General features: G+C 30.6%; 1 protein-coding gene and 1 long non-coding RNA gene across 2 annotated transcripts in view; one reads left to right on the plus strand and one right to left on the minus strand.

Moving 5' to 3' along the window:
* Positions 1-12,974, minus strand: part of LOC142322464 (uncharacterized) — a 63,381-nt gene extending 50,407 nt beyond the window's left edge. Inside the window, exon 1 of the mRNA XM_075361573.1 lies at positions 12,848-12,974. Within this exon, the coding sequence (XP_075217688.1) occupies positions 12,848-12,870 (23 nt within the window). The 5' untranslated portion in view covers positions 12,871-12,974. The remainder of the gene's footprint in view (positions 1-12,847) is intronic.
* The window catches only part of LOC142322465 (uncharacterized), an 83,234-nt gene that overhangs the window by 47,375 nt on the left and 18,511 nt on the right, over positions 1-17,348 (plus strand). The gene's annotated exons all lie outside the window — the stretch shown is intronic.

Below are 17,348 nucleotides of genomic sequence, written 5' to 3' on the forward strand. Positions count from 1 at the left end.
AGATTGTTTATTTAATTCTCTTCTAACAGGTTTAAAGAGTATTTAGACGTCCGGCGATCGAATGCTGCCGGTTCGGACACAGAACTAAATTCTGTAAACATCCGGCAGTTTGTGCTCATTGTGGTGACAATCATCCGTAATGATTGTCCGAAGAATTTGGAGGGTCCCGACTTGTGTCAACTGTAAGCGTCTTTGGAAGGATCGTAAGCACTCTGTGAACAGCAAAGGTTGCGGTTGTTATCAGAAAGCTGTCGTCACGTATAGTAATTCAATCTCGTTAGACGGTTAAAATTGTTCAATTAAATGCACAGGATCCTTACATTGTTCAGATTGAGCTCGATAAGATCGTCACGCGTAGAAGATTGAATGTTGTTCTGTCGCAACATCCGTATATTGTTTCTTGCAAACTTTAAGATTATCCTCGTCGGAAAATAGTTTACTGCGGCTCCAATAGCATGTCCGCTGTCTTGTGCATCAGGGAAGTTGATTGCGTCTTCATTTGACAGTTCTCAGGCAATCATCATGTTGTCCGTATGGATATACAGAGCTTGCACCTTTACGTTGCAGGATCTCATATTTTCAATATAGAGATCCTGCTAAACGTGATCTAGAGATCTGGGATATAATGTTTCGATTTTCCGATCCTAGTCCGATCCTTATTAGTGCGGATATAAACCTAAGTCACTCTTGTGGAATAGCGGATTCACCGACGACGGTGGTGAATTGATAGAGGGTTTTTAGCCCAATATGATCTGCAGATATTTAATGTACCCGGTGAGTCGCCGACCTGCGCGGGTAACGTAGGTGGGCGTCGGCGTTTTGGTGGAACGAACATCGATTTATCGTTGGTAAGCATATTCCTGCTAATTTTTGTAACCGGAGAGTAGTCTATGATCGCTCAAGCGATCATCGGTTGATTGTATATGAAATTGTTGGCGGCTTGATAATCGTTACCGATGTAACGTTCCGGTTCAGCAGGGTCTTTTCCTGTACAGGTATGTGGATGCGGATCGGAATAGATTTATTGGTTTTCTTTCGGCCAGACTTCGTATGTCAGATGGAAGTCTGGACGGTCTGGAGTCGGAAGACTTGTTAGTATCATAGATTTATCGGCGGCTTTTATAGATGCCGCTGAATGTTCAATTCCATGTTTTTCCTGTCGAGAGAGACTTACGCTGTCGTGGAAAAGAGAATTGTCTGTTTTGAAACAAGCTATCTGTCGTTCTCGGACAGCGTCTCAGCGAGAGAGTGATCCGAATATTATAGAGAGTAGTCCTTGTTGGTGAATATTGGGTTCTTAGATCTCGATATTTTCACTAAATTAGGATTGCTAAGAGGGATTCCTTGCGTTCCTTCGGACAAGAATCCCTGGAGGTTATCTACGGGAATGCGTGCATGTTGTTAATCCCGATCGGGGTTTAAATTTCAAAACCATGAGCATCCTGTATAAGAGCGTCTGCAAGGATACTATGCTATATGCGGCGCCAATACGGGCGGGTAGGCTACAATTTAAAAGCTATCGTGAGATACTATTAAGCTCAACACTTTATATTATTAACGGTGACGGGTGGTTACCGTACGATTTTACGGGAAGCGATCTTGGTGATCCCAGGCGTGAAACCGATAGATCTGATTGCGTCGAAAGGCAGCAGCGTTATGTTGCCGAGAAGTCAGGAGAGTTGACTTCAGAAAAGTTCAGGAGATAGAACAACGTAGTAACGCCTTGTGGCAGGCCAGATGGGATGAGACAGAGGGTGGGCGCTATACGCATGATCTTATTCCAAATATAGATTTGTGGGACGTCTCTGGGGTACACCCTAATAAATATGTGACGCAGTTTCTTTCTGGCCATGGCGCGTTTTGGGACAGACTTCAGTAGTTCGGCCTGGCGGATTCACACATGCTCGAATCAAATGCCCGAGACACATGCGAAGACCGTATGTCGTCTGGTTATTATCGGGTCGGCACTTGATCTCCGTGTCAACAGGATGAGTCACACGGAATGGTTTGACATTACTTGGCAAAAGAGAGAATTGCCAAAGGGATTTGGGATCCCCCACGGTTTTTCCTGTTTGCTTTATTTGTTTTTGTCGGTTGTTAGTTATTGTTATTTTTCTTTTAGTCATCTTACCGTTTGGATTTATTTTATTGTTATTTACTTTACGTTGTTGTTTCGTTAGTTTTATGTTATTTATTGTTATTTTTTGTCTGTTGTGTGTCGAGCTCGGTTAAACTATTCCAGATAGGTAGTTTCAGTCCCTTCAGTTGTTAGTTTTTTAGTCTTGTTTAAGACTTGAGATGTGTTTTGTTTATTAGATTTCTTAGTAGTACACCGATGTGAATGTTGCTTGTGGCATTCGTATCGGTGGCATCCTGGCTGAGGTTAACACTGGAAGATGTCATAACCGAAATATTGAAGATGACCTCCGGTAAAGCCCATCAGGGCTAGGTACGGAGTGGAAGGCGTGGTTACCGTAATCGTCACATGGGGGGTTCTTTCCCGGCGGTCTCAGGATGTTTAATAAATAATTCTAGTATTATGTTTTATTATCTTTAATTAAATGAGATATTAAATAAAGTAAAACGATATAAATATATCGATATGTTAAAAGTATAATTTTCAATACTGTTAATGTGCAAAATTAAGTTTTAGAGCCTAAAAATACCTAATATTTTGATAAATTACTTAATTTAAAGGAATTAAAGTTAAACGGATTTATAGATACGTTACAAGTATCGGTTTACTTATAATAATATTAAAAGAAAATCCGCATAAAACGCTTTGTTTGTAATCACTTATTTTAAAATTATGATAAATAGTTGTAGTAATAGATTATAACTGTAATTTACAGATATTCCGTGACTATTCTTTTGTTATTCCACAACGATAAATTAATTTCTGCTCTCTGAAGTAAGAAGAAAAATAATTACAATTGCTATAAAAAGCACGTCCTTGAATAAGCGATAGTCAACTTTTATCTTTTCTAATGTAAAACAGAGGGAAAGTTTTACAGGTTAAATAATGAACTTCCTTCCCCGTTTTTGAGTTAATCGTATTATAATTTTCGGTGTTTTGAGCTCTTAACTCAAAAATAATAGAGTGCGTTACGCATTACCGTAGAATACGTTAACGCGTAACGTATTCTATGTTTACGTATGATGACATTTCCGAAAAAAACATAAAACGGTAGGGTAACTACAATTCATCGTAGACCTATTTGTTGCTGAGGAATGAATAAATAAATTATTTTTTATTTGTTTTGTTATACGGTTAAAGGGTAAAATATTGAATTTTTATTGTTCGGGAAAGAATTAAGTTTAGTTCCTTGCAAATGTTAGAGAAGTTCAGCAATATTATTGCCGGATATTTCTTTGCATTGTTGTCGCTTGCGACTACTAAGATTGTGTGTAAACTAGTAATAATTATAGGGTTCAGAAAGGAAATAGAATACGAACAAATCGAATGAGTTGTGAATTTTATGTTTTCAACAAAAATTTACAAAAAAACTACCTAGAAGGTTTTTTAAATACTGTTTCCGGCTTTTTGATAATGCAGAGAGTAAATTATTAAAAACAATATATTTTTTCAAGATTGACTTCATGTAAAAAAAAAAACCAACAAAACTAATATAAATATGATATCTAAGTTTCCGGTTAATTACTACAAAGCTTTGCATAACATAACAAGACGTTGATTTGTGGTTTTGGTAAGTCTATTACTATTGTGTTGATTCGGAGAAAGCTAAAATTGTTTCCTTGATTTTCCATGCGTGAATTATGATTCAATATGTGTCTAATTTTATTTTATAAATACGGTAGAAAATTTGTCATAAATTCCTCTAGAAAATATAAAATTGGTATTATTTTTAATAATAAAAAAAGTACCCTACCTTATAAGAGTATGGATACTTTTAACACTTGCTGACTAAACAATTGAAATTTATCTAAATTATTTGACAACCGAATAACATTTACTCAGCTTAACGTTTATTTATAGCTACCATTTTTTAAGGAAAAACTATAGCGTTACGCACGTATGAATTTAATCTCTATTAATCTAAAATAAAAAAATACCCTGATGAAGCGTGAAAATCGTAACATAATTTGAATGAGAACGTATAACTCCGTTTATAGATAAAATATCTATTTTTTTTTTTTTTTTGAAATTATAATGCTTCGGAACGGCCCGATTACAGTGAAGTGATTGTTTTCCAATCTCAGGTCAAAATTTCAGAAATAGTTAATTAATTGTACCCTAAATAACAAAGAACAGCTGTTAAACGTGGAATCAAACTTACTTGAAGGCTTTATTCATTATTATTTTCGTGCTGATTTTCGTAAATAGTCTCTTATATTTAACGAGTTCTTTGACCGTGTATTTTAATTAATTAATTCCTTATTCTAGACTTTAATAACGTACATTACTGCATTAATTTCGTAAAATTATATGGATGACGTTTATTCGGTTGTTGTAAATAGGATTTCATAACCTTCACTGTCATCTGGAGACCTGATATGCGACTTATGTCACTCACGAAAATGGCGTAGCCATTCCGTGATTTAAAAGATAAAATGATAACAAAGTGATTTTCCGTTATCTTAGTAGATCTAAATGAACCGATTCGTATCTGAGAAAGGTTCAAATTAACGGAAGTTATGTTGATTTTATGACTGACGGGCGGTTTGCCCGTCGAGTCTTGCATGTCTGTCCTTGCCATCGGTAATACTGTTGACCGCTCGTTCTTCCCTCCCTGTCGATTGAATTAAGATGTGTCTTCAAGGACGAACTCAGTAATGATGCCCTGCGAATTGTTTTTAACTATTTGATAAATTAGGAGATTACACAAGACTTCAAAATAATTTTTAAGGACACGTATTTCAATCCAGAGAGATTTTGTGAATGCACAAAATCATTCAGAAAGGTTTGGGTGAAAGTTGAGAATGAACCGTACGCTTATCGCCCCAAAAGCCTTACTAAATTAAACCAAGCGGGATTAAGTTAAAGTATTTATTCTACTCGAAGAATAACGGTGAATAATTTATTATTAAGGATATCTTTGAAAACTTTAAAGCGGAAATGAAAAAAAAAATTAAGAAATTACGTCGACTTTAGCACGATATACTTTGTTGCACTCTTTGCAAAAATACAAAGAAATAAGCTTTGTTACTGACATAAAAATTCTGCAAAGATATGAAATGTATATAGAAAATTTAAACTTACAATAACCTGTGATTATGTGAGATTTCATAACGGCAGAGTACACTAATTCTCACCAGAATCAAAACGTACACGTATCTAGCACCTAAATTCAAGGTTTTCTTCACCGTGGAAAACAAAAGACATATTTTCTCGACGAAAATAATCGGATTTCCTTTTTTTACAAATCGTGCATCTCGGGGAAAAATATATTGTAACCTTTTCACGGAACAACATTAAAAGATGAAGTGAAACTTATAATTTGTTTTAAGGAGAGAGAATCACAATTTTCTGTTCATTTTCTATAGGTTATTCTTTTATTCTTTCACTTTAACTATGAAAAAAGACGAAAACTTATGATGAATGTGCTACCTTACCCACCGTACCGCCTAAATTTACTTCCATCAAAATATCATCTGTTTCACCGCTTAAGTGAAACGGAGTAAATTTGTACGAGAATGTCACTGACTGTGTACAAGATTCGTTAAGATGCACCGAAAGAGTTTTTCTCTTCTGAACTACGGACTGGAAAAAGCACTACGGTGGTAAGAAACTGTTAAGAAAAGCGTGCGTCTCCTCATGGTACTAGAATAAATAAATTATAGCTACGAAAAACTCTTACTTATATTTGAATTGTGTTCTGTTATTCTGCTTCTTTGTTAAATTTTCATTAATACGGTATAAAAAATTCAATCCTTTTTTTCAGTTTTTACGAGGTTTTAATCGTTTATTTTTATTGGGAACGATCGATAACTCGTCTTGAGAAAAATACCAAAAATTGAAATTTTTCTAAAATAATTTTCTAATCGTTTACGAATCAAATAAGTTCAACAAATAAACCGGTGTAATCGTTAGGTAACCGAATCGTTATTATTTCATGTAATTTAACTTATTAATGAAAAGAAGAAAATCATATCGTTAATCGCTCGACTGATTTTATAAACTTTTCCAAACCTTTCTATTGTGTTCTAATTCTTCATTTTTTATTTCGTTTTGAACTGTATTTAATTGTAAAACAGAAAATATAACGGAAACTAGTAATTAGTTTTTCTTTAACATAATTTTAACGGTTAATAATTATGATAATAAATTAAACGGTTACCCTGTGAACAAAATTATCTTATTAATAATATTTTATTTTATTAGCTACTTACTCTCTTATTAATAATTAATTCAGCTTTACATTTAATTTCAAAATAATTATTTCTTTATTTAAATAATGTTTCTTTGTTTTCTTTCTACATTTTTTTTCTCTTCAAAAGCAGTAGTTATACAAAAAGAAAAACTCATATTTACTCGATTATGTAGTATGTAATATCGATTTAATCGATCTGGAATCCTTAGTAGCATATTATTAATTCGGTACAAATGACTAATAATTTGTAATACAGCTTATTATTTTTCATATTCATATATTAATTATTTAATAATAATTTAAAATTACTAAATTGTAGAATACATTATTCCCAATTATTTTTTTTACATTGCGTTATTTAAAAGAAGTTAATAAAATAATTTTTTATAAAAAGAATTATATACGTACTGTTTATTTTATAATATTGTACGTATTACGTGTTATAATCTAAAGTTGTAGACGCTCAGATGTGGGGCACAAGTTTCTTTCGAAAATGACGTGCACTTGCAAGAATATCCTTTCTCTGCGTTTACAAAAAAAAATGAGGTACGCACTAAGTATCAGGTATGTAAGTACAACTTAAATCTTACAAACTGAGAATAAATATTTCTATTGTCAGAAAACTCTACAAGTCTCTTATATAATTACTACTTATAACATTTAAATCCATTATAAATGTAAAGTCAACGAAAGCCGCAAAATTAAATTTTTATTTTGTCCTGAGTAATCCGATAAACTGCATCCCATACAAACCGATTGCTCCAGAATTCCTGGAACGTCTTAATTAGTTGTGTCCTGGAAATTTAAAGTATCTGAAGTAAGAAATAAACGCAAAACCGTGATTTTAAGAAACATTTAAAAATCCGGTTTCGGTATCTAACAGAAGTTATAAAAAAGAGATTGTGTAGACCTACAGGTTCACGTATCCTGTTAGAATGTATTTATTTATTGCCGATTAAAAATGCCATTGAACATTTTTGTATACTTTTTAAAAATATTTTTTATACACATGCATGCGATACGTTTAATCTTTTCCAGATTAATTCCGGATTAATTAATAATCCTGTAAGGAAGATTTCACTCGTTTTGTACTGAATTTAATAAACTGAAGTCTACAGTAAAGTTTGAATAGTTAAATTTAAAATAAATTATGACACCGAATGTCGATTGTAATTAATGGTGAGGGAAAGGTTTAGTTAGTATCAGAAGTACCCTTAATGTATTATCATTTTCAAAAACATAGTTTCTAGGGACGTGGATTATCAGCGGCTACCGAGTAGATATTTCCTCTGTCCTTCAGAATTTATTTTTGCATTTAAAAATTTATTTCAACTGTTGTAAATACACAATAAAGTTAATATTTAGAAAGTAGTACGTGCAAATAGCATATCCAGATGGCCGATAGTTCGACGTTCAACCCAACAGCTGCAGTGGTCGCCATTTTAAAATAAAAAAATTGATAAAAAATCGTTAGAAATGTGTTTTCCGCTTAATAGCAAGAAACCTTGCGATAAAATTCATAATCATCGAAAAACGAATTCAACCAAAACTGTATCAGAAACGTATCGATAGAAATAATAAAATGTCGAATATCAAACTTTTATTTTTTTCTTTTCAAAAGTAATTCTTTGAAGTGAAGGAAGACGAAAACAAGAAATTCTAATTTTTTTCTCTTTGTCATTTCATATTATGTTGAAAAAAAAGTCGCTTTTACGTATATTTTTATCCATTTTGACTAGTTTCGTCGTGACGTCGTACTACGTATGTGTGTATGATTGTATGTATGTACGTACGTACGTATGAATTTCAAGTAACTAAAAAACGATTGCCAGAAGGATATTGAAATTTTGGATTTAGGACTGTTATAACATTTAGTTGTGCAGTTCTCCTTTTGATTGGAATCGAATGAACCAAAAGTGTCCAAAAAACCCAAAAATAAAAAAAATAAAAATTAGATTTTAGACTTTTTCTTAAGTGCAGTAATAAACCCTCATCGAGAGCTTTTCAACGATATATCATAAACGGTACTTATTTTCATCGGTTCCAGAGTTATAGCCAAATAAAAGTTTAATTAATGAAATATTTGGATCTTAGGGGAAGGCACATCGGTTCGAATCCGATGTGGACTTCATCTCCCTTTTTTTTTAACTTTTTTTTTAATTTATATATATATATATTGATTTATTAATACTTATTAACCTGTCATTGTAAAGAAAGGCTTTACGATAAATAATAATTCAATAATAACAAAAAACAAAAAAATATCAGAAGTTTTTAATGAAATAAAATTTTATGTATTTTTCATTTAAAAAAAAATGTTGTAAATGTAATTGAATAGGCGTACAAGGAAGTCATGAGTTGTCCACATCAGATTTTTCTCTAATAAACTTGGCGTGGAATGATTTTTATTTTTGTGAATTATTTTTTTGAAACGATTTGTTCCTATGTCAGATCCCATATAATTGTAAAATTAAGGCACCTTACATGCGTATATATTATAATACTCCTATGTCTAAATATGAAAAAAATCGGTTTTATCCCAACGGCAACCTAATGTAGATGATTTTTTCAGTCCTTTTTCTTTTTTTGTATTAAAAAAAAAAAATATTGTCCTGAAGTGAATTGACGGATGAACCGATTAAGTGGGTTGTGTGAAGGAAAAAATAGTTATAGATTAATAACAACGAAACTTTAACGTAGGAAATTATTTAATATTGATGGAATAATGAGGCGTAAATAAGTAATCGGGTATTTTCTATATTGACTGAACTGTTGTACGCGTCTTAGTTTGCCCTCGTTAATTTATTTTGATTTTTTAGTACGTCCAATTTTTATATTTATATTTTATTAATTTCTTTTACTTTTTATATAAACGATACATCTTTAAATTGTTTATTATTTTAAAAATAGTACGTCACAGATAAATAAAGAATAATTATGCTGTTGACCTAAGATTTCTTAGTAAAATCCATTTTCTTATAAAAGGTTTGTTTACAAATAGTTCGTTAAATAATAAAAATTTTACTTTATTTTAGTAGTCTTGATAGTCAATTCGTTTCACTCTGTAGTAATTTTATTCACCGTTGTTATCATTAAAATTAAATTTTATTTTTCACGAACGCCTGTTAATTCCTCATCTCGCGGGTGACTGCCCGCGAGTTCAATTAAATGGCGTTTTCATTCCGCTTATCAACAGCGTGCGATACCTAAGACTGCATCTGGATCACCATCTGACGTAGAGGACTTATGTCAGGGAGAAAAGGAAAGACTTCAACATTAAGTTCAGGGTGATGTACCGGTTGTTACGATTATCATTATCCGACGAGTAATTGTTGAATTAGGCGGTACTGAAACCTATTTGGACCTACGGAATCCATTAATGGGGTACAACAAACGAAACATGTAACATCAACATTTTGCAGAGATCCCAGAATAAACTTTTATGAAATATAACAGAATCGCAGTGGTTTTCGTAAAATAATGAAATATTCGATTATCTGGGATTGCCAGCCGTTCGAGAGGAAATACGCTGATTCGGTACAAAATGCGAAATGCGACTGAACAAACATGTGAAACGGCTCACAGCTATCTTCTGGATAATAGCGAAGACGTTGGGGCCTAAAGCGACTGCATATGTTTGATCTACTGCGTATCGATTACCTAAGGATGTTATTAACCGTCAAAGTATTCAGTTTCGTTTCGCCACTAACTGTTGGATTTAATTGTTTATTTAATGTTTATTACAGCTTGATTTATTTCACTGTTTTTTTTGTTTAATTGGTTACTTGTAATTCTTTGTGTGTTTCATACGACTACTTTTTGGTATTTTCTTTGCTTTTTATGTTCTGTACTCGATCAATCTTCTTTGGACTCATCTTTGTATGTACTTTTTGATGTTTATTTGAATTTACGTATATGTATGCATATACAACTCTTTGAGGGATTTCAACGGAAACCTCTCTCTGTATGTTATTTTTTTGCATCAAAATTTACTTATGCTTTCGATAAATTGGAACCGGTTGTAAATAAAACACCGAGGCCAGTAAAAATAAAGAAAACCGTGCGCCTATTACAAATGCAAAATAGCTTTCCATATTATTAAATACAGTGGTATATTACTGTAATATATAACCGAGTTATATTTTTGTGCATTTATTATGAAACATAATCAAACAATGTTAAACATTCCGACATCAGACTGAAGTCGCTTGTATAAACCTCATAGTATTTCTCAAGGATAATAAACATCCTACACCAGATATACGAAGGAAAATTAAATGTGAAGCGATCTTTTATTGTTTTCTTTACCGAGTTGATGCTTTATTTTAATAAAATTATCTATGTTGCATAAATACTGTAACTAAAGAAATATTTTACGATTTACTTTATAAAAGCAATATACTCGTACACGTTGCAAGTAATGAATGATAATCATTCATTCTCAAAAAAAAAATTATGAACATACCTGAAATTAAATTTATCTTCTATTTTTTTTATAAATGGAAAAAAATAACGTAAAAATAATATTTAAAATTTAAAAAAAAATATTTTTATTTATAGTCGCATCAACGGTTAAAGTCATTAGCGACTTATCATTGCAATGTAACTGTACTGGTAAATTTTTAGTCTTGAACAAACTCAGGTCGACTACTCCTGAGACTTGTGGTTAATTGAAACCCAACCATCAAAGAACACCGGTATCCACGATCTTCTTTTCAGATCTGAACAAAAGTACCTTTATTAGGTTTTGAACCTGAGAACTTCGACTTGGAAATCAGCTGATTTACGACGGCGAATTTACTACTAGACCATCCCGGTGGATTAATTTCAATACTTAATTATTTATTGTTGTGTATTTTTCATGTGGAAAATCATTTTTTTTAATATTTAAATTTAAAAATGTAAAAAGGTATATTTACTTTACCGATTGGTTTGGATGTAATTTTATATTGAAATTATTAATTATGTTTTTGTTTGTTACTATACATAAAGAAATTAAAAATAATTTACCATTAAAAATCTTAAATATCTTAAAAAAAAGGTTAATCTATTCAAAGGAATTCTTTTTCTTCATTTTATCTAATTAATTCAACGCATAAGCTTAAATCTTCTTGGCGGGAACATTTTTGTAGGCATAAATAGTACCGAGATAGACAGGGATTTGAACTCCGGCCTTTCAGTTAAAAGGTTGAACACTCCTAAGTCCAGTTCTACATTAAAAATGTGTTTTAAATTAATCGGTTTTTTCTTATAGTTTACGTAAAAGATGATAATAAATAAATAGATTAAATCGTTTCACCTCTTTGAAAATTTCTCATCAGTAATATTCAAAAACAGAATTACGATGATTACAAACAATACCGCTTTTATAAGAGCAATTATATCAAGCTAAATTTTTGAAAATAAAAAGTTATAGAGTTTTTATATATAAATATATATCGTATTTTAAGATTACATTTTAAATATAATGCTGTTATAATTTCATCTATTTTTAGAACCTACAAGCAATTTAACATATATATATTTAAAAAAATGATTTTTTTAAAAATTGAATTCATAAAATAAACTTAAAAGACTATTTAAAATATATTCGTACTAATAAATAAATAATACTGTTTAATTTTTTTGAATTTCGATTTCTTGAAATCATAACTCGGCGAAAAACAATATATTGTACGCTAACATTAATTTGCTGCCGAATTCAAAAACTCAAATATAAAAAAATAATTGAAAAATTAACTATTATTTTAAATTAGATCCATTTTTTTTTTATTTTGTTATTTTTAAACTTTATTTTGCTTTATTTAAAATCTGAATGAGCCAAATACGTTTAAAAAAATCCAATCAAGAAATTACATAAGGAAAATTTTATCGATCGCAAATGTAAGATTTGAATTATCTTTTTTCCCTAAATTTTCAAAATAATTTTCTTAAATTTTTGAAAATACTAGTACTTTAAATATTAATGTGACGCAAAGCTGTATCCATTATATTATAAATAAGGTACGATGAAATTATATATTGTCAAATAATTTATAAAATCGGTGTAATTTTTAATTTAAAAAATATACCACCTTAATTACGAACACGCATACAGATTCTATTTAAAATACTCGAGGGAGGTTCCTTATTATCCAAATTAAATATATCTTTTAATTTAAATTGAACAGTTTAAATATATTTCCATCTCCGAGTCCAAAATTGAACGCTACCTCTTATTATAGAGATTTATATAATTATAAAAAAAAAAACAAAAATAATATTTGGATTATAAACTTTAATGACACAAAATACAAATATATTTTCTTAATTTGACAAATAATTATTTTCAAAAACAAATCATATTTTTAAAATTGTACAGAAAAAAAGAACTTAGATACCTAATTTATTTATATTGAACTAATAAATTAAACTGGTTTCGGCGAGTTAACGCTGCTAAATATGATAGTAGCATCTATTAGGTTATATGTTAAGCAGGTAAATTATTATTACTATTATTATGATTACATACAAACCTGGTTTGACTCTTAGACTGCATTAAAAAGAGACTACTAATAATAAAAGTAAAAAAAATCAGACGGACACTTTCACTGCACTAGACTTGAGCACTGAGCAAGAGGTGGTCCAACCGCTACGTTTATATACTCTCACCACCTCTACTGTATGACTTTATATACTGATGTATATACATATATATATATATATATATATATATATATATATACACACACACACATACATCGGTTATTCCAGTGAATAATTTTAATGCATTAATTTAATCTATTAACTGCATAAACCGTGATGATTTTAGTAAAAATCTCATATATATCTTATAAATAAATACCGTTGATTAGTCTTAAAAGAATAATTTTTACTGATTATTTGTTCTGTAAATTAAAACAAAAAATACTGTAAACTAATATATAACGGAAAATTAATTCAGTTATTAATTTATTTATTTTGAAATAAAGGAGGATCAATCATTACATCTCAAAATCAATACCGTTCAAAAATTTAAACTTGAAATAGCAGTTACTCATTCGTTATGGGTATTTAAAAATTTTACGATTAATAACGGTTCCTTTATTGTTTATTTATTAATCGATTATAGGTAAACAGATTTTAAATGAAATTTAAACGTTAATATAAAACAACAAATAGAAAACTAAACTTGTAGAAATCCGTTGAATAATATTATATGAACGCATCTTGCGCGACAACGGTAGAAGTACGTTAAAGAAAAAAAAAATTCGTTTATAATCCATTGAAGAATTTCTTTTTCTCTACAAAATAATATAATTTAGACAGTTGTAGATTTAGAATTAGATTTATATTTGACTTTTTAACTCGACCTTCACATTACGTATACACCGGACTGCGGTCACTAAAAAAACAAGTTTACGATTCACCCGATGTATAAAAACTGTGATTTTATGTAGGATTTACATGTAAATTAACGGGGTCGAATCGAGAAATAGGAACAGATTAATAGTAATTCTAATATCTCGTAAATAACCAAAAAAAAGAAGATTAGAGTACTTTTATTTTATCGTTATTAAATTCCTTAAAGAATTAGTCGATGAGCTTGAGCTTGGGAGATATTGGTTAAGTTTTATATCACAAAGAAGTTAAAATATTTAGTTAAGATAAATTTGTTTTCCGTGTATTGTTCATCGACTGGATTATTCAATCTCTTAGATTTGCTTCTTTTTTTTTGAAAAAATTAAAATTGTACCCACAGTAGCATAATTTGAGTTCATATATTTATCAAACTCTTTATCTGTTTTAAAAATTGATCAATTTTTTATCTTTGTTGTGATTTTTTATGTATTTTATTTTATTTTTTTTGAGATGACACTCGTAAAAGTTACTAAATGTATTCGGCTGTATATTTTAATATTCCTTAATATGTACTCGAATACGGCAGATATAAAAAGAGGATAATGTCTTTCTCGAGTCTGTATATATAAATGTATGCGCTTATGAATCGGTTTTCTTTAGTTCCACTCTAGAGCCCAAACGGCTGGGCCGATTTTGACAAATGCGGTATTATTGGATTTGTCTTGATATTGCAGGTGACATAAAGTAGATGACGTCACCGAATGATTAATACGGTATGCGCTAACAGTCATAACATCTAACTAAAAAACGTTTTCTTCGAGTTAATATCAGATAAAACCTCTTGGCAAAAGGTTTCCAAAAATACATATAATAATTTACTAGACTATAGTACCTCTAAGTATATACATGTGCACTTTTTTTTTAATAGAATTTCTGAGTTTTTATTATTCGCACATACTAGTATACTTTGTTTTAGAGTTAGGTTATTAGTATTTTATTTCACATATTTTTTTACTGATTGTTATCTTAAAAACAGGTAACTCTACGGAGGTACCAATATCAACATATATAAATATCCACATATTTGTCTGTAGTTAAACAAATTTATTTATAGTAGTAAAATTAAATAATATTTTGTTTTTAATTTAAAAAAGTCTAATCAAACTGTTAAATTTATTCTTTTTTATTCTAATATTAAAAGTTTTTTTATGTTTTATATTATAATGATATTATACTATTTTTTATTAATTGCTTACGGATGTCAAAATTGTTGCCTGGAATATTGTTTGATTTTATTTTAGTTATTTTTGTATAGAAATATATTATTATTGTTATTATCCCACACTTTCACAGGTTTTACTTTTTCCGGTGACATTCCCTAAACTCGGAGTAATTTATACCAAAGAGATTAGCCTTGCTATTGTTGACTAAGAGCCTTCCGGGCAACTTGGTAGGTAACCCACCGGGTTGGTCTAGTGGTTAACGCGTCTTCCCAAATCAGCTGATTTGGAAGTCGAGAGTTACAGCGTTCAAGTCCTAGTAAAGCCAGTTATTTTTACACGGATTTGAATACTAGATCGTGGATACCGGTGTTCTTTGGCGGTTGGGTTTCAATTAACCACACATCTCAGGAACGGTCGAACTGAGAATGTACAAGACTACACTTCATTTACACTCATACATATCATCCTCATTCATCCTCTGAAGTATTATCTAAACGGTAGTTACCGGAGGCTAAACAGGAAAAGAAAGAGGGGCAACATGGCAGGTGTCAATTATCACGCTCCTTTGCATTAGCGCGTGGCTCTTCCACTGGATCTTCAGTTTTTCAAGACTGTTGTGCAAATTAAATGGTATTATCCTCTCCGCAGATATAATTATCGGGATTATATAAACTTCTTTTCGATTCCACATTTCTTTAATTTCAAAAGCAAGATCTGTATATTTCTGTAGCTTCTCATTGTGTTTAGTGTTGATGTTACTTGATGGGATGGCTACGTCTATTAGGTAAGTTACTTTTTCCATTTTATCAACTACTACTATATCTGACTTATTACAGTCGATGGGTTTTGCTGTTACAATTCCTTGGTTCCAGAAAACTTTTGCGTTGTTCTCCAAAAAGGAGGCTGGTTCATAAGTATAGTAGGGCCTAGTTTGAAACTCTAACTTGTATCTATCGCAGATTTCTGCGATAAGAGCACTTATCCTGATAGATGAGAAATATTTTCAAGCCTTACCAGAGCTTTAGAGGGAAATAATTCATTTCCTGAAAGAACCAATAATAATACTTCTTAATGTGAAGATTTAACTTTATTTTATTAATTTTTTCTAAATAATATGATTTTTTATTTGTTTAAATTCCTTAACTACAAAGATTTTAGGCATTCTGACATGAATTATGAATCATTTCCAAATACGATCATATCCATTTTCAAAAATAACAAAGATTACGTGCCGGGATTACTAAGAGATTGAAGAATGAAATAATTTCCCGTTCGCTTTTCTAACCGAGCCGAATATAATGTTACCGATCATCATTCCAAGTTCACCTGAATGCTGGTAAAATTAAGCTCTATAAGTGGCGTCTTCATCGACCACCACAGGGATTGGTTATATAGTTATTATAGTTCTCAGAGAAAGTAACTTGCTGGTGTCTCTTGTATCTCAGATGCATTACATCCGTTACAACCGCTAGAAAACATTACGATAAATAGTGTAAAGTAACAAACTGACATACCCTTTTCTGTTAAAAAAAAAGGTATTACATGTAATGCTTTGACTCAGACAGGAAATGAAAAGTATCAGTCTTTAACATGGAGGAAAGGGAAATAAAAGTAATTTTTTACCAAAGCAATTAAAACTATTTTTATTTAGGGTTTTTAACGATACTTATTTCAATAGTAACTTAGTATTATTTCACAAGTTCTGAATTCAACGGAGTTTGTACGATTTTTTATTTGCTTTTCATTTGGATAAGTAAATAGGTAACTAAATAAAGTCATTAGGGCATTAGTAATTTTTAATTTTATCACTGGAAAGACGTTTACAGAAAATTAAACTTTATAGAAATGCGATGGAAATTCAATAACAATATTATCAGCTTTTATTAACTTCTTTGCTTGTTTATTTTTTATATCAAAAATTTATATAAGATGAAACAATTATTCCGAAAAATATAAAAATTTAAATCGAAATCGAGATAAGGAATTACTGAAGTAGAATTAATGATCATATAATCGATACAGCTGGTAGATAACATTTGATCTGTTATTATCAACAATATTGACTGAGTAGGTCATAAAAGTGTGTATACAGACTAATTTAATACGACTTACCAGTTGTTTGAAAATATTCAGACTGTAATTTTTTAATTAAAAAAACATACGTAATATATATTCGAGTTCATATACAGAGTGTATCACGAAGTTCTCCCGGGACTTTCATAATCCATTCTACTCGTGAAAATAATTTAAAAAATATATAAACATATGTTCTAAAATGCTTCGTTTGCGTATTACGGCTAGTGGTAGATTTCGCTTGGATTTCAGCTCACCCTGGTAAAATGAGATCGTACTGAAATTTGTAGGACGGTTATTAAGGTGGAAAATTAGTGATTTCTTATGATTTCTGATTTGAAAAGTCGAATAAAATAGGACACAGAACCGTATCTGTAGT

The sequence above is a fragment of the Lycorma delicatula genome, chromosome 3 (assembly GCF_047948215.1).
Source record: "Lycorma delicatula isolate Av1 chromosome 3, ASM4794821v1, whole genome shotgun sequence".
Lineage (NCBI taxonomy): Eukaryota > Metazoa > Arthropoda > Insecta > Hemiptera > Fulgoridae > Lycorma > Lycorma delicatula.